At 46.8% G+C, this 22,848-nt stretch overlaps 1 protein-coding gene across 1 annotated transcript in view; it reads right to left on the bottom strand.

Annotated features, from left to right (window-relative positions):
* The window catches only part of LOC144503482 (anion exchange protein 3-like), a 111,509-nt gene that overhangs the window by 29,417 nt on the left and 59,244 nt on the right, over nt 1-22,848 (bottom strand). The window contains exons 8-14 of the mRNA XM_078227827.1: nt 22,254-22,389; nt 18,669-18,861; nt 15,493-15,604; nt 13,024-13,208; nt 8,610-8,829; nt 6,835-7,044; nt 3,076-3,224 (exon numbers count right to left, since the gene is read on the bottom strand). Of these exons, the coding sequence (XP_078083953.1) occupies nt 3,076-3,224; nt 6,835-7,044; nt 8,610-8,829; nt 13,024-13,208; nt 15,493-15,604; nt 18,669-18,861; nt 22,254-22,389 (1,205 nt within the window). The remainder of the gene's footprint in view (nt 1-3,075; nt 3,225-6,834; nt 7,045-8,609; nt 8,830-13,023; nt 13,209-15,492; nt 15,605-18,668; nt 18,862-22,253; nt 22,390-22,848) is intronic.

Raw genomic sequence — 22,848 nt, 5'->3', positions numbered from 1 at the left:
TTATGAACTGCTCTCTTAACTTGTCCTGACACCGTAAGAAACTACAGAAGGTCATGATTGAAGCCCAGTCCATCAGGCAAACCAGCCTCCCATCCATTGACTCTGTCTACACTTCCCGCTGCCTCGGAAAGGCAGCCAGCATAATCAAGGACCCCACGCACCCCGGACATTCTCTCTTCCACCTTTTTCTATCGGGAAAAAGATACAAAAGTCTGAGGTCACGTAGCAACCAACTCAAGAACAGCTTCTTCCCTGCTGGTATCAGACTTTTGAATGGTCTTACCTCACACTTTCTCTGCACCCTAGCTATGACTGCAATATCACATTCTGCACTCTCTCCTTTCCTTCTCTATGAACGGTATGCTTTGTCTGTATAGCACGCAAAAGTCATAGAGTCATAGAGGTTTACAGCATGGAAACAGGCCCTTCGGCCCAACTTGTCCATGCCGCCCTTTTATTTTTAAACCCCGAAGCTAATCCCAATTGCCCGCATTTGGCCCATATCCCTCTATACCCATCGTACCCATAAATAGAAACAATACTTTTCACTGTGTACTAATACATGTGATAATAATAAATCAAATCAAATTTAATGATTTATACGCAGATCCACTCAGGTCCTTCAGCTCTTGTACCCCCTTTACAATTGTACCCTTTGTTTTATATTTCCTCTTCCTGTTCTTCCAACCAAAATGAATCACCTCACACCTCTCCACATTAAACTTCATCTTCCAACTGTCCACTCAATTTGTCAACCTGTCTATGTCCTTCCGAAGTTCTACATTATCATGCTATGTCTACAAATTTTGTAATTGTGCTCTGTACACCGAGATCTAGATCATTAATATATATCAGGAAAAGTCCCAACACTGACCTCTGGAGAACTCCACTACCTTCCTCCAGCCTGAAAAACATCCATTAACCATTGGTCTGTCTCCTGTCACTCGGCGAATTTCATATCCATATTGTTACACTCCCTTTTATTCTGTGGTAAGAAGTCTCACAACACCAGATTAAAGTCCAACAGGTTTATATGGAATCACGAGCTTTTGGAGCGCTGCTCCTTCATCAGTGGTGAACGCTCCGAAAGCTCGTGCTAACAAATAAACCTGTTGGATTTTAACCTGGTGTTGTGAGAATTCTTACTGTGCCCAACGCCGGCATCTCCACATCATGGCTTTTATTCCATGAACTGTAACTTTGCTGACAAGTCTGTTGTGTGGCACTGTATCAAATGCCTTTTAGAAATCCATGTACACCACATCAACAGCATTTCCTCAATTAACCCACTCTGTTGCCTCCTCAAAATTACTCCAGCTAGTTAAACACAATTTGCCTTTGAGAAATCCATGCTGGCCTTTCTCAATTCACCACTGAAGTTAAACTGACTGGCCGGAAGATGCTGACCTTATCTGTACAGCTTTTTTTTTGAACAAGGGGAATAACATTTGCAATCCACCAGTCCTCTGTTTCCACCCCTGAGTCTAAGGGAGACTAAAGATTATGACCACTGCCTTTGCAATTTTCACTCTTCCTTCCGTCAGTTTCATATCCGGTCCCGACGCCTTGTCAACTTTAGGTACAGACAGCCTAACAACCCGTCCTTACCAACTGTAAACCCTTCTAGTGTCTGAACTACTTCCTCTTTTACCACAGCCTGGGTGGCATCTTCTTCCTCGGTAAAGACAGATGCAAAGTATTCACTTAATGCTACAGCTTCCATGTGCTAACCTGCCATTTAGTCCCTAATTGGCCCTACATCTCCTTTTATCACCCTTTTATTATTTATATTGCTGTCGAAGACTTTGGCTTTCCCCATTCTGTTAGCTGCCAGTCTCTTCTCATTCATGCTCTTTGCCTTTTTCATCTGCTTTCCCAACTCGATTGAACCTTCTATATTCCGCCTGGTTTGCAATTATATTTGCGACCTGACTTTAGTCTTCAGCATGTTTTTTCTTCTTTATCTTAATTTCTACCTCATTTGTTATAGAGGGAGCTCTGGATTTAGAAACATAGAAAAACTACAGCACAAAACAAGCCCTTCGGCCCCACAAGTTGTGCCAAACATATCCCTACCTTCTAGGCCTACCTATAACCCTCCATCCTATTAAGTCCCATGTACTCATCCAGGAGTCTCTTAAAAGACCCTATTGAGTTTGCCTCCACCACCACTGACGGCAGCCGATTCCACTGGCCCACCACCCTCTGTGTGAAAAACTTCCCCCTAACATCTCCCCTGTACCTACCCCCCAGCACCTTAAACCTGTGTCCTCTCGTAGCAGCCATTTCCACCCCGGGAAAAAGCCTCTGAGAGTCCACCCGATCTATGCCTATAGAAACATTGTTTGCCCTGCTTTTCCCTTTCGAGGGAATATACCTTGACTGTGCTCGACCTATCTCTTCCTTGAAGGCTGTCCCCGTTGTCCCTCTGCTGTTTCTCCTGCCAACCCTGGATTCCAAGTTATTCACCCAGATCGGTCCCCAGATCCCCACTGAGGTTGGCTTTTCCCCCAGGCGATCATTGTTACTCTGACTTGTTCTTTGTTCTTTTCCATCGACAGCCCAAACACTATGCTAGACCCATGATCACAATCCCCTAAAGGCTTTCCTGCTGACATTTAGAGTGGGAGTGCTCGCTGGCCACTCTGACAGGGAACCCATGGCTGGGGGTGGGAGCAGGGGTGGGCCTTCAGTGGGACTAGAAGATCTGGCCGGTGAGAGGGGCCGGAAAATCCCTGCCTTGAATTACTGACAGACATCGCTGCCACCATGTTACGTCTTCTGGTTCTCACAAGTTTGAAATAATCATATTTTTATATTCAAAATGCTGGAGTTTTGAGCATGTTTTTCAAAAGCTCTCCATACGGCTGGTCAGCCTATATACGTTGTTGCTCGGCACCTGACTGAACATGTCGCTGTGAATGTGGCACCTTGGATGTACACAGACTTCACAAAATTGGAGGGATTTGAAAATAAGGATGAGAATTTGCAAGTCAAGGAATTACTGGACTGGGAGCTAATGTGGGCCATTGAACAGTGGGGCAGTGAGTGAATGGGACTTGCTAACACCCTTACCTTGTAAAAGGCCTCTTCAAACAACAGCAGGGGGCCTGTGAAACCAATCACTAGGAGGGGTTGAGCTCCCAACAGAGAGAAGACGACACCCATCGCTGATGTGGAGACGATTAGCTCGGACACCCCAATCAATCCGTTTGTCTTTGCACCTGCGAAAGGTGCAAATTCCATTTGTTAGAAGTGGTAGGGCGTACAACACTGTAAACCTGCCTGAGGAACCTCATACAGGGACCCCTCCCATACTTCTCTCCACCACCTGAGTTTAAGTTAAGTTTAAGTTTATTCATTAGTCACAAGTAGGCTTACATTAACACTGCAATGAAGTTACTGTGAAAATCCCTTAGTCGCCACACTCCCGACGCCTGTTCGGGTTACACTGAGGGAGAATTTAGCACGGCCAATGCACCCTAACCAGCACGTCTTTCGGTCTGTGGGAGGAAACCGGAGCACCCGGAGATAACTCATGCAGACACGGGGAAAATGTGCAGACTCAAGCCGGGAATGAAACATGGGTCCCTGGCCCTGTGAGCCAGTAGTGCTAACCACTGTGCCATAGCTCTGTGCCACGCTAACATCTCCCTGTTCACCGACTATGATCAGACCCGTTCTACAGGAACAAATGGCAGAAAAACAAAAGGGCTATTTAGGGACAGGGGAGGAAAATTGCCCTTTGAATGACCTCCATCAGGCCTATTGCTTATCACAAACAAATTTCATCGTCATAGAATCACAGAATCCCTACAGTACAGACGGAGGCCATTTGGCCCATCGAGCCTGTACCGACCACAATCCCACCCAGGCCCTATTCCCGTAACCCCACACATTTACCCCGTTAATCCCCCTGATACTAAGGGTCAATTTAGCATGGCCAATCAAACTAACCTGCACATTTTTGTCCATTGTTCATTTCTAACATTGTCCCTCCATATCTTTCCCAGGGAACTAACTCTGCAGATCAGTTACCCTGGCACCTGACACCCTGACACCTGAATCCTGTTCTTTGGAACCGAGTGAACAATTCTCTTCAGCACCATGCAGCAGAGAAGGAGGCTATTCAGCCCATTTTGTCCTGAGTGAGCGCTTTGCAAATGCTGTCCCACTGTCTTACCCCCGCCTTGCTCTTTCCTCACAAGCCTGCAATATCTCCCTTTTCCAACATAAATCCAATTTTCAAGTACATAGCTGCACTCAGGAGGAAGCCAGGCCAACATATGGGGCAGGGTTTTTCTGATGATGTCCTTTCCCGTCCCACCAACCAAAGAGTCAGCATCGAATCCATCCCTGTTGTACCTGACTGCCCCGCAGCCATTTAATGTTCCAAGCAGTGGATTGGTCAACAGCTCAGTAGAGGATTGGAGGATAGCGAATGTGGTCCCGTTGTTTAAGAAGGGTAGCAGGGATAACCCAGGAAATTATAGGCCGGTGAGCTTGACGTCCGTGGTAGGGAAGTTGTTGGAGAGGATTCTTAGAGACAGGATGTATGTGCATTTAGAACGGAACAGTCTCATTAGTGACAGACAGCATGGTTTTGTAAGAGGGAGGTCGTGCCTTACAAATTTGGTGGAGTTTTTTGAGGAAGTGACAAAAACGGTTGATGAAGGAAGGGCCGTGGATGTCGTCTATATGGATTTCAGTAAGGCATTTGACAAAGTCCCACATGGCAGGTTCGTTAAGAAGGTTAAGGCTCATGGGATACAAGGAGAAGTGGCTAGATGGGTGGAGAACTGGCTTGGCCATAGGAGACAGAGGGTAGTGGTCGAAGGGTATTTTTCTGGCTGGAGGTCTGTGACCAGTGGTGTTCCGCAGGGCTCTGTACTGGGACCTCTGCTATTTGTGATATATATAAATGATTTGGAAGAAGGTGTAACTGGTGTAATCAGCAAGTTTGCGGATGACACGAAGATGGCTGGACTTGCGGATAGCGAAGAGCATTGTCGGGCAATACAGCAGGATATAGATAGGCTGGAAAATTGGGCGGAGAGGTGTCAGATGGAGTTTAATCCGGATAAATGCGAAGTGATGCATTTTGGAAGAAATAATGTAGGGAGGAGTTATACAATAAATGGCAGAGTCATCAGGAGTATAGAAACACAGAGGGACCTAGGTGTGCAAGTCCACAAATCCTTGAAGGTGGCAACACAGGTGGAGAAGGTGGTGAAGAAGGCATATGGTATGCTTGCCTTTATAGGACGGGGTATAGAGTATAAAAGCTGGAGTCTGATGATGCAGCTGTATAGAACGCTGGTTAGGCCACATTTGGAGTACTGCGTCCAGTTCTGGTCGCCGCACTACCAGAAGGACGTGGAGGCATTAGAGAGAGTGCAGAGAAGGTTTACCAGGATGTTGCCTGGTATGGAGGGTCTTAGCTATGAGGAGAGATTGGGTAAACTGGGGTTGTTCTCCCTGGAAAGACGGAGAATGAGGGGAGATCTAATAGAGGTGTACAAGATTATGAAGGGGATAGATAGGGTGAACGGTGGGAAGCTTTTTCCCAGATCAGAAGTGACGTTCACGAGGGGTCACGGGCTCAAGGTGAGAGGGGCGAAGTATAACTCAGATATCAGAGGGACGTTTTTTACACAGAAGGTGGTGGGGGCCTGGAATGCGCTGCCAAGTAGGGTGGTGGAGGCAGGCACGCTGACATCGTTTAAGACTTACCTGGATAGTCACATGAGCAGCCTGGGAATGGAGGGATACAAATGATTGCTCTAGTTGGACCAAGGAGCGGCACAGGCTTGGAGGGCCGAAGGGCCTGTTTCCTGTGCTGTACTGTTCTTTGTTCTTTGTAGTCTCGGCAGTGCTGATTGGGCCGTGGCCAAGACTGGAACCACACATAGTCCCTAGATAAGTCCCAGAGTCCAGGACCAGGTAAGTGCAACGAGTCTGATTGCAGGGGGAGAGGGTGAGCCCTGAGGCCGTGAGGAGAGTGGTTGGAAGTTTTGATGGAGAGCCCCAGTGGGGGGGAGGAGCAGCCACGGAGGATAGAACTTGTGGTGAAGGGGGGCTGTGATGGCATGTGGAAAAAAGGGTGTTTAAAAGGGCGAGGCCTGAGCAGGATAACTTTCCAAGCTCCCCCTCCTCTGCCCCCGCTCTGGAACTCCTCCTACCTGCCTGAAAATTGAGGCTGGGCAGGAAAAGGCCCTCAAGTTTCTTAAAGGCCTCAAATGGGGCAGGGGCTAGGCCTCACCTGTCCCACTGCAAAATTGCAAAGATCGGGCCGGGAGGGAAGGTAGGGTCAGATTGGGAATACAATCCAACACCTTCCACTCTCCATGTTACCAACTGAGACTCTCTGGAAATGGAGACTGTACTACATCTGTAGTGGGTGGATCAGTCATGGGGTTAGGGGGATAGGCCGGGCTGGTGGGCCTGGATAGGATGCTCTTTCGGAGAGTCAGCGCAGACTTGATGGGCCCAAAGGCCTCCTTCTGCACTGTAGGAATTCTACAATTCAATGGCAATTGGTGGAATTCAAATTCACTTGAGAAATCTGGAATTTTAGCTAGACTCCTTATCAGTGACCATGAAACTACCATCAATTTTCATTAAAAACCATCTGGTGCATGAATGTTCTTTGGGGAAGGAAATCTGCCATCCTTACCCGCTCTGGCCTACATGTGACTCCAGATCCAAATATGGATGTCTCTTAATCGCCCTCAAAGGGCAATTACAGATGGGTCAATGCTGGCATTGTCAGCGGCTCCCACATCCCATGAAAGAGTTAATAACAAAACAAAACACCTGCAATAATAGAATTACCAAGTAATCCTCCGAAGGTGATGGCGGGTGACAAGGCAGCAAAGTAAATAAAGATGATAGCAGCCAAACACTGAAGGTCCATCGCATCCCGAAGGTCACTGAGATATTTGGGGTATCTCCGCTTAATATCCCGGAACAAGCCCCCAAATGGGATTCTTGTTCTCCTCAGTTGATCATCTTCACTTTCCCCCTTTATCTCCCCGCATACATCTGAGGGAAGAAGCAAAGAACAGCTCAGGGTAACTCCACACGGATGTCCCATCTCTCCAGGCTACCCATTCTTACCAGTCTCTCTGTTGCTGCCCTCTGGACAGGTGTTTGTCAGTACAAATTTAAATGGCGATGGGATCTTTTACAACCACCTGAAACGCGGGGATCTTGGTTGAGCTTCTTACCCAACAGACAGCACCTCTGGCAGCTTCCCTCAGTACTGCCTGGCTTTTACGCTTCAGTTGTCTGGAGTGGGAATTGGACCTGCTATGATGTAATATACATGCACAGTTAAGCATGCGTTATCTTAAACTGTGGATCATCACCATCCACCGTGAGTCAGGATGTGACGTGTAATCCCATTAGTTTTTTAAAGTTTAACGTTTATTTATTAGTCACAAGTAGGCTTACATTAGCACTGCAATGAAGTAACTGTGAAAATCCCCGAGTCGCCACACTCCGCCACGCCAGTCCTGGGAGTGTTTGATGGGGACAGTGTAGAGGGTGCTTTACTCTGTATCTAACCCCGTGCTGTACCTGTCCTGGGAGTGTTTGATGGGGACAGTGTAGAGGGAGCTTTACTCTGTATCTAACCCCGTGCTGCACCTGTCCTGGGAGTGTTTGATGGGGGACAGTGTAGAGGGAGCTTTACTTTGTATCTAACCCCGTGATGTACCTGTCCTGGGAGTGTTTGATGGGGACAGTGCAGAGGGAGCTTTGCTCTGTATCTAACCCCTTGCTGTACCTCATAGAATCATAGAAACCCTACAGTGCAGAAGGAGGCCATTCGGCCCATCGAGTCTGCACCGACCACAATCCCACCCAGGCCCTACCCCCACATATTTTACCCGCTAATCCCTCTAACCTATGCATCCCAGGACTCTAAGGGGCTGTCCTGGGAGTGTTTAATGGGGACAGTGCAGAGGGAGCTTTGCTCTGTATCTAACCCCGTGCTGTACCTGTCCTGGGAGTGTTTGATGGGGACAGTGTCGAGGGAGCTTTACTCTGTATCTAACCCCGTGCTGTACCTGTCCTGGGAGCATTTGATGGGGACAGTGTGGGGGGAGCTTTACTCTGTATCTAATCCCGTGCTGTACCTGTCCTGGGAGTGTTTGATGGGGACAGTGTGGAAGAAGCTTTACTCTGTATCTAACCCCGTGCTGTACCTGTCCTGGGAGTGTTTGATGGGGACAGTGTGGAGGGAGCTTTACTCTGTATCTAACCCCGTGCTGTACCTGTCCTGGGAGTGTTTGATGGGGGGACTGTGTAGAGGGAGCTTTACTCTGTATCTAACCCCGTGCTGTACCTGTCCTGGGAGTGTTTGATGGGGGGACTGTGTAGAGGGAGCTTTACTCTGTATCTAACCCCGTGCTGTACCTGTCCTGGGAGTGTTTGATGGGGACAGTGTAGAGGAAGCTTCACTCTGTATCTAACCCCGTGCTGTACCTGTCCTGGGAGTGTTTGATGGGGGGACTGTGTAGAGGGAGTTTTACTCTGTATCTAACCCCGTGCTGTTCAATGGGTCAAATGGTGAAGTATCCATGATCTGTCCTGCTGGACCTCACCTTTAACCAGGAATTTGTTTTCATCCTTCCTCAGCGACTTTCTTTGTTCTCTCAGCCTTCTCTTCCTCAGCATTTCCTTCTGAAACGCAGCGACAGATCTCAGGAGGTCTTTGCCTTCCAGCTCCAGTGGTGGAATGACAATGCTGCAGTCCAGGAATTCGTTGATGGCATTTAAGAGGTCCTGTCGATCATCAGCCTCGTACGCAGCCTCATGGAAATCCTGTGGGAAACATTCAGCAAGGTTAACAATCCTCTCACTGTTTGTAGAAGGCAACTTCAAATCAGCTCGTGAGACTCACCGACAGATAGAGGTTTACAGCATGGAAACAGGCCCTTCGCCCCAACTTGTCCATGTCGCCCCTTTTTTTTAAACCACTAAGCTAGTCCCAATTGCCTGCGTTTGGCCCATATCTCTCCATACCCATCTTACCCATGTAACTGCCTAAATGTTTTTTAAAAGACAAAATTGTACCCACCTCTACTACTGCCTTTGGCAGCTTGTTCCAGACACTCACCACCGTCTGTATGAAACAAGTGCCCCTCTGGACACTTTTGCATCTCTCCCCTTTCACATTAAACCAGTGGTTCCCAAAGGGTGCGGCGCGCCACACTGGTGCAGCGAGAGAGGATGGCAAGTGTGGCGGGAAGATTCATGGACAATCAAAGAAACATTTAAACATGGGTAGATATTTTTCCAAAGTGAGAGCAAGAGCATCAAGTGATGTTGAGGACGATGTCCCATGATCATATTATAAAGTAGTTGTGTTCTATGTTATGAATCAAGCTCTGCTAGGAGTTGTTTTTTTTTGTTTTTGAATGTATTTCTTATCAATAAAAAATTGGGTGTGGCGCGAGCAAATTTTTATTCTGAAAGTGCGGCCCAGTGAAAAACGTTTGAGAACCACTGCCTTAAACCTATGCCCTCTCGTTTTATACTCCCCTACCTTTGGGAAAAGATATTGACTATCTAGCTGATCTACGCCCCTCAATATTTTACAGACCTCGATAAGATCACCCCTCAGCCTCCTGCGCTCCAGAGAAAAAAGTTCCAGTCTATCCAGCCTCTCCTTAGAACTCAAACCATCAAGTCCCATTAGCATCCTAGTAAATATTTTCTGCACTCTTTCTAGTTTAATAATATCCTTTCTATAATAGGGTGACCAGAACTGTACACAATATTCCAAGTGTGGCCTTACCAATGTCTTGTACAACTTCAACAAGATGTCCCAACTCCTGTATTCAATGTTCTGACCAATGAAACCAAGCATGCCGAATGCCTTCTTCACCACTCTGTCCGCCTGTGACTCCACTTTCAAGGAGCTATGAACATGTACCCCTCGATCTCTTTGTTCTATAACTCTCCCCAACGCCCTGCCATTAACTGTGTAAGTCCTGCCCTGGTTCAATCTACCAAAATGAATCACCTTGCATTTATCTAAATTAAACTCCATCTGCCATTCATCAGCCCACTGGCCCAATTGATCAAGATCCCGTTGCAATCCTAGATAACCTTCTTCACTGTCCATTATGCCACCAATCCTGGTGTCACCTGCAAACTTACTAACCATGCCTACTAAACAGATTTCGTCTTTCGTGACAGGGTAGCTAGAAGGGGTTAAATGATTCTTTATAACAAGTCAATATGGACAGTTTGCTCATATGTGAATTGATAACAGTATTAAAACAAATGAAAATGATTTTAAAGTATATATATATCAAAGTATTGGATGTATTTTAATATATAAAATGTATTGTTCATCTCAGTCAGAAAGAGCAAGATGCTGCAAAGTGTAATGGTAAGGGTCAAGGTCAGAAGGTTACAGCTATAAACTGGGAATCCATCAGTCAGCAAAAGTAAGCATGAGAATTTTCAAGTTTTTGCGACAAATGTTGTAACATTATCGTGGCACACATTGTCCAGATATAAGATAATGCATTTCTAGGGCCCAGAAATCATGCATCGGTAGCACAGTGGCTAGCACTGCTGCTTCACAGCTCCAGGGTCCCGGGTTCGATTCCCGGCTCGGGTCACTGTCTGTGTGGAGTTTGCACATTCTCCTCGTGTCTGCGTGGGTTTCCTCCGGGTGCTCCGGTTTCCACCCACAGTCCAAAGATGTGCGGGTGAGGTTGATTGGCCAGGTTAAAAAAATTGCCCCTTACGAGTCCTGGGATGCGTAGGTTAGAGGGATTAGTGGGTAAAATATGTGGGGGTAGGGCCTGGGTGGAATTGTGGTCGGTGCAGACTCGATGGGCCGAATGGCCTCCTTCTGCACTGTAGGGTTTCTATGATTCTATGATCTTTCTGTCCTGGCAATGTGCTGGTAGGAAAGTTTCACAGAGTCATAGAGGTTTACAGCATGGAAACAGGCTCTTCAGTCCAACTTCTCAATGTTGCCCCTTTTTTTGACCACTAAGCTAGTCCCAATTGCCCCCGTTTGGCCCATATCCCTTGAAACCAATCTCACCCACGCAACTGTCTGAATGCTTTTTAAAAGACAAAAGTGTACCCACCTCTATTACTACCTCTGGCAGCTTGTTCCAGACACTCATCACCCTCTGTGTGAAAAAATTGCCCTTCTGGACCCTTTTGTATCTCTCCCCTCTCACCTTAAACCTATGCACTCTAGTTTTAGACTCCGCTACCTTTGGGAAAAGATATTGACTATCTAGCTGATCTATGCCCCTCGTTATTTTATAGACCTCTATAAGATCACCCCTAAGCCTCCTACGCTCCAGAGAAAAAAGTCCCAGTCTATCCAGCCTCTCCTTACAAGTCAAACCATCAAGTCCTGGTAGTATCTAGTAAATATTTTCTGCACTCTTCCTAGTTTAATAATATTCTTTCTATAATAGGGTGACCAGAACTGTACACAGTATTCCAAGTGTGGCCTTACCAATGTCTTGTACAACTTCAACAAGACGTCCCAACTCCTGTATTCAATGTTCTGATCAATGAAACCAAGCATGCTGAATGCCTTCTTCACCACTCTGTCCACCTGTGACTGGGATACACTTCATTAGGTCCCAAGGATTTATCTACCTTGATGCGCTTTAAGTCTTCCAGCGCCTCTTTCCCTGTTATATGTCCACTCCTCAAGACATCACTATTTATTTCCCCAAGTTCCCTAACATCCATGCCTTTCTCAACAGTAAATATTGATGGGAAATACCATCTCTTGTGGATCCACACATAGATGACCTTGTTGATCTCAAGAGGCCCTACTCTCTCCCTAGTTACTCTTCTGTTCTTTATGTACTTACAGAAGCTCTTTGGATTCGCCTTTGCCTTATCTGCCAAAACAATCTCGTGTCCCTTTTTGCCCTCCTGATTTCTCTCTTAACTCTACTCCTACACCCCCTTTACTTTTCAAGGGTTCCACTTGATCCCAACTGCCTATGCATGTCATGTGCCTCCTTCTTCTTCTTGACCAGGGCCTCACTATCCCGAGTCATCCAGGGTTCCCTACTTCTACCAGCCTTGCCCGTCACTCTAAGAGGGAGGTGCTTACCCTGAACCCTGGTTAACACATTTTTGAAAGCCACCCACTTACCAGACATCCTTTTGCCTGCCAACACACTCCCCCAGTCAACTTTTGACAGCTCCTGTCTGATACCATCAAAACTGGCCTTGCCCCAATTTACAATTTTTGCTTTTGGGCCAGACCTATTGTTTTCCATAGCTATCTTAAAACTAATGGAATTATGGTCACTGGTCCCAAAGTGATCCCTCACTAACACTTCTGTCACCTGCCCTATCCATGGAAAGCTTCCATAGTTACATCGCAAGCAGGAAGTGGGTTTAGCCAAAATGGGAAGATGTCCAGAATTGAATGGACTGATGAGATATCATTGTACTGAGTGGCATATTGCAACTGACTGTTATACTTATTGATATACATTATTGCCCATCTCTCGTTGCCCTCGAGAAGGCGATGGTGAGCCACCTTCTTGCCTAGGTCGATGCCAGGTGGTCTGTACGGTTTCATTTCTTTGTTCAGACGTTGGTAGCGATTGATGCAACTGAGAGTCTTGCTAGGCCATTTCAGAGGGTAGTTGAGAGTCAACCACAAGTAGGCCAGACCAGGTAAGGACGGCAGATTTCCTTCCCTAAAGGACATTAGTGAACCAGATGGGTTTTTCCAATAATCAACAATGGTTTCATAGTCTTCAGTCATGGTCATTCCAGATATGTTTTATTGAATCCAAATTCCACCATCTGCCGTGGGGGGGATTCGAACACGGGTCCCCGGAACAGTAGCTGAATTTCTGGATCAATAGTCTAGCGATAATACCACCAGGCAATTGTCTCCCCAAATTCTCCCACCCAGGGGAAATTATTTCTCTCAATTATCTGTCCCCATAATGCAGTGAAAGTTTTGATCAACTCAACACTTGATCTTGCCCCGAGTCTCACCTTGTCTGACATCAGGGTGGAGATACTCCGCCCAATCTCATGGTAATCCATGTTGGACTGTGTCGGCCCGAGTAGAATGAAGATGAACCGCACAGGAACTGTGACTTCCAGAACGGACTCGAGGAACACCGCTTCACTCAGCCTCACAAAGGCCATGGTGGGCTGCTCCAGAAAAGCAAGAGTCCCTGGAAAGGTCAGAAAGGAAACAAATATAAGAACTCCACATTAGTGTTTCCCACACTTCCTCCTCTGGGGTGGCACGGTGGCACAGCGGTTAGCACTGCTGCCTCACAGCACCAGGGACCCGGGTTCGATTCCTGGCTTGGGTCACTGTCTATGTGGAGTTTGCACATTCTCCCCGTGCCTGCGTGGGTTTCCTCTGGGTGCTCCGGTTTCCTCCCACAGTCCAAAGATGTGCGGGTTAGGGGTGATTGGCCGTGCTAAATTGACACTAGTGTCAGGGGGATTAGCAGGGTAAATACGTGAGGTTATGGGGATAGGATCTGGGTGGGATTGTGGTCGGTGCAGACTTGATGGGCCGAATGGCCTCCTCCTGTAGGGATTCTATTGAACTTCAAGGTAAATGAAAGAGCCATTAACGGGTAGCACTGGCGCTAACCAATGAAAACCATTGGCTGGGATTTTCTGGCGTCTTCGTGGCAGGTTTTCCAGCGGCGAAGGCGGCTCATCATGGGTCGCTGGCGCGAACTTCTGGTCTTGCTAAATTCAATGGTCATTTGTGTTGCCTGTCGGCTGCGACGTCGGGGAACCAGCCACAGGCTTGGGTGGGGGGAGGGGATTGCCTTTGGCGGGACCAGAAGATCCTGCTAGAGGGAAGGGCTGGAAAATCCCACCCATTATTCTTATTCTCCAACACAAGTTCTGGTTTGCTAGCACTGACCCATTCCTCTCCCTGGCAAATGCGTGAGGCTCAACCAGTCCATTCACAACTCAGCTCTCATTTTTGAGACGGAAATCAGTGTCTGACCACATATCCATGCGATTGCTAAGACTGCCTATTTGTACCTTTGTCACCTTGCCCCAACTCTACCGCTGCCCCCCTTCATCTGCTGTTGAAAACCTCATCAGTACCCCCAGACTCAACTCTTTCTCTACCTCCCTTTCTGAATAGTGGGCTTACATTAGCTACCCGCCAATCTTTAGGAACCATTCCAGAGTCCAAAGAATTTTGGAAAATGATCACCAATGGATCTACTATTTTTAGGGTCACCTCCTTAAATACCCTGGGATGAAGATTATCAGGCCCTGGAGATTTATCCACCTTCAATCCCATCAGTTTCCCCAAAACCATTTCTCTACCAATGCTAATTTCCTTTAACTCCTCACTAAAATCTCAGAACTTTTGGTACATTATTTATATCTTGCTTTCTGAAGACAGAAGCGATGTACAAATTCAGTTCTTCAGCCATTTCTTTGTTTCTTTGTTAATTACACTAACCTAAGGTTTAGTTTAATTAGTTATTTTTTTCCATTACTGGGAAAGGAAACCCACAATTTTACTATCTTACCATGCAAAAAAAAACTTTCTGCTGAATCAAAAAGACGACTGCTACAAGTCACATGATGTCAGGGTTGGCCCTTTGTCTCGGAATTACTCACTGAGCCTGTAGAATCTCACACCTCACTGTAGAGACTCCTTGTAATCACAAAAGACCAGGAGACTCGCACATCAGAACTTGCTATCCCTACAAGGACTGCAAACAGACATATATAACCCGGGGACCGGTCCAGGTCCATTTCAAAGGGGAGCCAAAGGGATGCCAGTTGTACCGGATAAACTCACCTTGCTAGCAGAGTTTGTGGGTCTGACTACACAATAGTTTTCCCAACACCTGACCCTCAAATTAATGTAGAGGAGCTTTACTTGTGCCTAACCCCGTGTTGTACCTGTCCTGGGGGTTGATGGGGACAGTGTAGAGGGAGCTTTACTCTGTATCTAACCCCGTGTTGTACCTGTCCTGGGAGTTGATGGGGACAGTGTAGAGGGAGCTTTACTCTGTATCTAACCCCGTGTTGTACCTGTCCTGGGAGTGTTTGATGGGGACAGTGTAGAGGGAGCTTTACTCTGTATCTAACCCCATGCCATATTTGTCCTGGGAGTGTTTGATATAAACCTGTTGGACTTTAACCTGGTGTTGTGAGACTTCTTACTGTGCTTACCCTAGTCCAACGCCGGCATCTCCACATCGTGTTTGATGGGGACAGTGTAGAGGGAGCTTTACTCTGTATCTAACCCCGTGCTGTACCTGTCCTGGGAGTGTTTGATGGGGTCAGTGTAGAGGGAGCTTTACTCTGTATCTGCCTCCTGATATATGGACAGTGGGGAGGCACCTATATTCATCACCCACCTCTGAATCACTACATGCAGGGACAATGTTTGTTCTTGTTCAGTGAGTGGACTTCATTGAAATAGCCAATCATTTCCCCATAGGTCAGAGTATAACATACCGATGAGGACCACCGTTGCCTCTGCATTTTCCGGAATCTTCTCCATGAGTCTCTGCTCTGCTTTCCTTTTGTGTCTCTCACTATTGCGGTTCATTGAAGCTTTTAAAGATAGCTAAAAAGAAAAAGGAATTTGAGGAAAGTTCACAAGAAAAGGGGAGATTTTCCCTGCTTGTACATACAGGATCATAGAATCTTACAGCAGGAGGCCACTCGATCCATCACACCTGTGTTGGCTCTTTGAAAGAGCGTGTAAAATAGTCCCACTCTCCTGTGCTTCCCCCCACAGCCCTGTAACTTTCTCCTTTTCAAGTATGTATCAAATTTCCGTTTGAAAGTTCTCACTGAATCTGTTTCTACCGCCTGTTCAGGCAGCACATTCAACATCACAAGAAAAGTTTTCAAAAATTCCCCTTTGTCCTTTTACCAATTATCTTAAATGTGTGTCCTTTGTTTACCCAGCCTCCTGCCAATCAAAAATTTCTCCTTATTTACACTCAAAATTCTTCATGACTATGCCCCTCTACTAAATCTTCTCCATGTGAAGAACATTGCTCCATATCAGGGAGTGTCTCGAAAGAAACCCAACGATCTACATCAGGGGGTGTCTCTAAACAAACCCGAAACTGTACATCAGGGAGCATCTCTAAATAATCTCAATGCTCTACATCAGGGAGTGTCCCTAAACAAATCCAATGCTCGACATCAGGGAGTGTCTCTAAAGAAATCCAATGCTCTACATCAGGGAGTGTCCCTAAACAAATCCAATGCTCGACATCAGGGAGTGTCTCTAAACAAACCCAATGCTCTGCATCAGGGAGTGTCTCTAAACAAGCTCAACAATGTCCTTCCATGCCAAGTATCCAGTCTGGCAGGGGTCACCTGGCAATGCTTCAGGAGCTGTTTTACTCTGGGCCAGCACCAGGTGAACCTGCCTTGTTCCTGGGCTTCTATCTTTCAGTACCATGTGGGGCCGCACCGTCACCAACACAGACACAGCAAAATGAAGGATTCTCCCCATCCTGCTTGGTATTATCCTGCTATATCCTATTATTATTATCTTTCTTATCATAGCATTGGGCGCCACTCGCTGTCCAGCAGACTACTCCAACAGCCCAATCACAGGCTGAAGCCTGTACCAGGCCATGGCTGAAATGGGGAGGCAGTTTTTCCATAAACTAAGCAAATGCTTTAATTAAAGGGTTGGGTGGCATGGTGGCATAGTGGTTAGCACTGCTGCCTCACAGCTCCAGGGACCCGGGTTTAATTCCCGGCTTGGGTCACTGTCTGTGTGAAGTTTGCATATTCTCCCCGTGTCTGCTCCAGTTTCCTCCCACAATCCGAAAAATGTGCTGGTCAGGTGGATTGGCCGTGCTAAATTCTCCCTCGGTGTACCTGACCAGGCGCCGGAGTGTGGCGACTAGGGGATTTTCACAGTAACTTCATTGCAGTGTTAATGTAAGCCTACTTGTGACTAATAAATAAACTTTACTTTTAAATTGCAGCCTGTAACGCCCTCCCCGGTACACTTAACTTTGTGGACTGGAACCCCCAACAGTTGCCTCGTCCTGGATAGGCCTGGGGGGAAAAACAGGAACAGGAGTAGCTCACTCATCCTACTCCACCATTTAGTTAACTTGTGTCTTACCTGCTTCTTAACTCCATTAACTATCTTCATCAAACAATTGCTTGGTAATACTGAACTTGAATATCGCTGAAAAGAGAGAGGATCTTGTTTCAAAGCTTTACGTCAGGACAGACACAAGAATGCCAAATTTCAAACAATCACGACAGTTTATACTATAGGAGAAAAGGTTGTCCAAATAGGAACATAGGAATTAGGAGCAGAAGTTGGCAAGTTCAGCCCTTCGAGCCTGCTCCGCCACTCAATCAGATCATGGCTGATCTCTCCCTGGTCTCAAATCCACCTCCCCACCTGTTCCCCATATCCCTCTTTCCTTTTTTTTAATTAGAAATATGTCTATCTCCCTCTTGAAATCGTTCAATGATTCAGACCCCACCGCGCTATGGGGCAGCGAGTTCCACAAATACACCAGCCTCTGCAAGAAATAGTTCCTCCTCATCCTCAGTTTTAAATCTATACCTCTCAACCTATACCTGTGACCTCTTGTTCCAAATTGCCCCAGAAGAGGAGACATTTGGTCTACATTTACTTTATCAATCCCTTTTAAAATTTTATATACCTCGATCAGATCCCCCATTGCTTTCTCCATCGCAAAGCCTCAGCTAACCAGAGTCAACTTGCCAACCAATCAACAGCCCTTTTCTCTCGTGGGATAAATTGTGATTATCTGAAATTTGGAATTCTTGTATTTGTCCTGGTGAATGGAAGAGGAGAAGCTTCAGAAACGTGTCTCTCTTTACAGCAACTATATCATTCATCCTTGCATTGTTTTTGAGTCAGGGTATTAAGGGAAATAAGAGCATAAGAACATAAGAACTAGGAGCAGGAGTAGGCCATCTGGCCCCTCAGGCCTGGTCCACCATTCAATAAGATCATGGCTGATCTTTCCGTGGCCTCAGCTCCACTTACCCGCCCACTCACCATAACCCTTAATTCCTTTACTGTTCAATTTATCTATCCTTGCCTTAAAAACATTCAATGAGGTAGCCTCAACTGCTTCACTGGGCAGGGAATTCCACAGATTCACAACCCTTTGTGTGAAGAAAAAATGAAACTATCAACCTTGGTTATGGAAAGTAATTAATCCCCAGCCTCAACTGCATTACTGGGGGGGAGAATTCAGGAGAAGTCAAGACTCAGGTGCCTTGTGTCCCTCGCGCCATGACACCTTTCTCTGCCTAATCCAGGGCGGCACGGTGGCTAGCACTATTGCCTCACAGGGCCAGGGACCTGGGTTCGGTTCCTGGCTTGGGTCACTGTCTGTGCAGAGTCTGCACATTCTCCCCGTGTCTGCGTGGGTTTCCTCCGGGTGCTCCGGTTTCCTCCCACAGTCCTGAAGATGTACTGGTTAGGGTGCATTGGCCATGCTAAATTCTCCCTCAGTGTACCCAAACAGGCGCCGGAGTGTGGCGACCAGAGGATTTTCACAGTAACTTCATTGTAGTGTTAACATAAGCCTACTTGTGACTGTAATAAAAATAAAATAAATACAGTCAATGTCCGCTGGCTACGCCCTCATGCGATCCTGCCTCACCTGAGACTCTGTCTCTGACTTCTTGGGGTCTTGCACCTCGATACGTTCCTCGCCCATTAGGGGCACTGTGGTGAAAGAGTCTTTCGACACCTTGTGCTCGTGGTGGAGATGGTGAGAATTCAGGCTGGCGGCTTTGGTGGAGCCGGAGACATTCCGAGGGAAAAAGATGCCTTCCTTTTCATCGTTAGGGTGGCTGCAACACAAAGTGGCAACTTAATCCAAATATTCAAGGAGAACTTGGCAGTGGGCTGAAGGTTTTAAGGACAATGTAGCAGAATGGTACCAGGGTCCAGGAACAGTGTATTGTGAAACACTCCCATTCAGTGACATTATCATTCAGTCCATGCTGGCTTTCCTATTAGTTCCCTTTGTCCCCTCAGGGTCTTTCTCATGTTTTTCAGCCATGACTCAGTGTAATGTTCTCACCTTTGTGCCAAATGTTTGTGGGTTCAAGTCCTACTCTGGAGACTTGGGCACAGAATCCAAGCTAAGCGTTCCCTGCAGTACAGAGAGAGTGCTGCACTGTTGGAGGTGCCACCTCTCAGATGAGACATTAAGCTGAGGCTCCATCTGACCTCTAAGGTGGATGTAAAATAAAAATGACATGAAGTGAGAACAAAGAAGAGCAACAAATTCCAAATTCTCCCTGGTGTCCTGGGACAATATTTATCCCTCAATCAACATCACTAGGACAGATTATCTAATTATTATTGCTGTTCGGAGCTTGGTGCGAGTAAGTTGGCTGCTGTCGTGCTTCCCACGTTGTGGGGAGGTGGTGGCACAGTGGTATTATCGCTGGACTAACAATCCATAGACCCAGGGTAATGCTCTGGGGACCGGGGTTCCAAACCCGCCACTGCAAATGGTGAAATTTAAATTCAATAGAAATCTGGAATTAAAAGTCTAATGATGACCATGAAACCATTGAGGCCTGAGTGAGGATCTCAGATTGGTTGTCAGCGTAATTCTTAGCAGACTGAGGATTATTTAGCAAATGCGGCCCAATCACAGAGTCACATCTAATGTTGGACACCATGTCTTGAGTTCTGGAAGCATGGGGGCTGGTTGGGGACTGTCTGTACCTTGCCCATTGCAAACAGTGGCTGGAACATGTTATTTGATATCAACTGCCAGTCTTTGGGACTTACGACCTACATAACTAGCACCACATTGGCACTGAAATTCATATCCCAGATTATTCATTTGTGTGGTAGGCAGAACGGTTGTTTGGTTTGACGGCAGCATCCTGTTAGTGCGAATGCCACTGCATTGTAGCAGTGTGAAATGATTCCGGGGATGGCGGGACTGATGTTTGAGGAGAGATTGACTAGGTTAGGATTGTTTTCCCTGGAGTTCAGACGAATGAGGGGGGGATCTCATAGAGACTTATAAAATTCTAACAGGACCGGACAGGGTAGATGCAGGGAGGATGTTCCTGATGGTGGGGGAGTCCAGAACCAGAGGTCACAGTCTGAGGATCTGGGGTAGATCATTTAGGACGGAGGTGAGGAGACATTTCTTCACCCAAAGAGTGGTGAGCCTGTGGAATTCATTACCACAGGAAGTAGTTGATGCCAAACCATTGAATGTATTCAAGAGGCGGCTGGATATAGCACTTGGGGCGAATGGGATCAAAGGTTATGGGGAGAAAGCAGGATTAGGCTACTGAGTTGGACGATCAGCCATGATGGTGATGAATGGCGGAGCAGGCTCGAAGGGCCGAATGGTCTCCTCCTGCTCCTATCTTCTGTGTTTCGATGTTTCTATGACTAGCTTCACCCACTGCTCAATTTTTTGAGATAAATCTGAGGTAGGCATGCCACGTTTCTGGGCCAAAAACTATGGCCTTAGGCCCGTTGATGAGTTTGTGCGATATACAGTGAGCAATGATCTAAACAAGGACGTCATTATCCTGATACGCTCTATTTCAACATCATGGTGAACAAATGGCTTGGGCCCTATTAACCAGGCTGCCAATAAGATCAACCTATTGCGTGTGGAACTGTGAGAATCCCAACATGCATATTGAGAAGGGAGAGTAGTGTCTGGTAGAGAATTCCCTGGCAGGTTTCTCAACTAGTACATCTCTTCCGCTGTTCACAACAGGCAACGTACAGAGCATACCCAACCAGCCAGTGCTTGCATAACTCAAAACGCAGCGTCCAACAATGGATGTGATTCTGCAATCGGGAAACAGTTGCTAAATATGTGTGTGGAGTCTGAACATTGTCCCTGTGTCTGCACGGGTTTCCTCCGGTTTTCTAACCACACTCCAAAGATGTGCGGGTTAGGTTGATTGGCCATGGTAAATTGCCCCTTAGTGTCAGGGGGATTAGCAGGGTAATACTTGGGGTTACGGGGTTAGGGCCTGGGTGGGATTGTTGTCGGTGCAAGCTCGATGGACCAAATGACCCCCTTCTCCCTTGTCGAGATTCTATGATTCTGTGCTAAGAATTGAGCTCACAACCAATTTAAGGTAGTCAGCTGGAACGCAGTGTGGCACATTTGCTATACTGGGAGCTGCATATACTAATATACAGGGCCCTCTCCTTTGCAGACAGAAAGAACAGGTACACAAATTGAGCCTGTTTCAGCTAAACAAAATAAATGACAACCTTTCATTGGTTCATTCACCTTGATCAACCTTGGCAGTTAACTGTCGATCAACATCAACTGCACTCTCCATGGCAACACCTCTACTAAACAAAACCAACTTGCCAACCAATTAGCACTCTCTTCTCAGTCAATAAAAATTTGTTCATTTCCCTGACATTATATTCTTGTGTATGAATGTCCTGATGAGTGCAAGATGAAAAGCTTTGACAATTTTATTTTTAACAATACTGAAGTTCTATACCATCAAACGGCTATACTTCCCAAATTAAATTTGAGTCTGTGACTCACTCCTGGATTATCTGTTATTCTATATATAAAGCACCCAAATCCTTTGAATCGATTTCAGCCTGTATCTCACTCCTGGGTATATGTTATTCTATATCTCAACCACACCCTCTGATTAAATTCCAGTCTGTAACTCACACTCAGGTATTTTTCATTTTTTCTGCAAATCTCTCTGGCCTTTTGATCCCAGCCTGTATCTCAGTTAACCCCTCAGTTAACCCTTCAGTTAATCAGTTAATCTATATATAAACCACCCAAATCCCTTTATTAGATGCAAGTCAGGAGCCAGGGGGGGGAGACGATAGTGCAATGGTGATGTCGCTGGACTTTCAATCCAGATGCCTATGCTAATGTTCTGGGCACGTGAATTAAATTTCATTTTAGTAGGTAGCACATAAAGCCGATTGTCCTATGAACCTATTTAGTTCACTAGTGCTCTTTAGGGAAGGAAATCTGCCGTCCTTACCCGGTCTGGCCTACATGTGACTCCTGAGTCACAGCAATGTGGTTGACGCTTAATGGTTGAGTGAGCCCATCAACAGTGAATGGAGCGTGTACACTCTGTCAAAGAACAAACAAAAAATACTCAATGCTCCCACCACCACTAATTCTATGGTCGGGGGGCGGGGGGGCGGAGAGGGGGGCGGTAGGGGTGTGTGATTGCCTCCCCTCCTTTGAGGATACCTGTGTTTGACGAGGAGCGCTCTCAGGACATTGGCCCTGTCTTCCGATTTGATCTGATCAGTGATCACCATGTTTTCCACCACCAGCTGGGCAATCCCGGGCAATGTTTTCTGTTCCAGATCCAGCAGCACTGCCCCTGCCAGAGAGACACGCACCGCGTTCAGTAACACTTCCTATCCAGGACTGACAGCAATCGCAGACCTCCCAATTCATTTACATACCACCTGACTCATCTCTCCCCAGTTACACTCTTCCCCAATCCCTCTCTCCCCACTTACAATCCCCCCAACCCCTCTCTCCCCATTTACACTCTTCCCCCAAAACCCTCTCTCCCCATTTCCACTCTCCCCAACCCCTCTCCCCTTTTACACTCTCCCCCAACCCCTTTCCTCCCATTTACACTCTCCCCAACCCCTCCTCCCATTTACACTCTCCCTAAACCCTCTCTCCCTATTCACACTCATCCCCAACCCCTCTCTTCCCCATTTACACTCTCCACAACCCCTCTCTCCCCATTTACACTCTCCCCCAACCCCTCTCCCCCAACCCCTCTCCCCCATTTACACTCTCCACAACCCCTCTCTCCCCATTTACA

The sequence above is a fragment of the Mustelus asterias genome, chromosome 14 (genome assembly GCF_964213995.1).
Source record: "Mustelus asterias chromosome 14, sMusAst1.hap1.1, whole genome shotgun sequence".
Classification (NCBI taxonomy): domain Eukaryota; kingdom Metazoa; phylum Chordata; class Chondrichthyes; order Carcharhiniformes; family Triakidae; genus Mustelus; species Mustelus asterias.
This window is presented reverse-complemented; position numbering and strand designations above follow the sequence as displayed.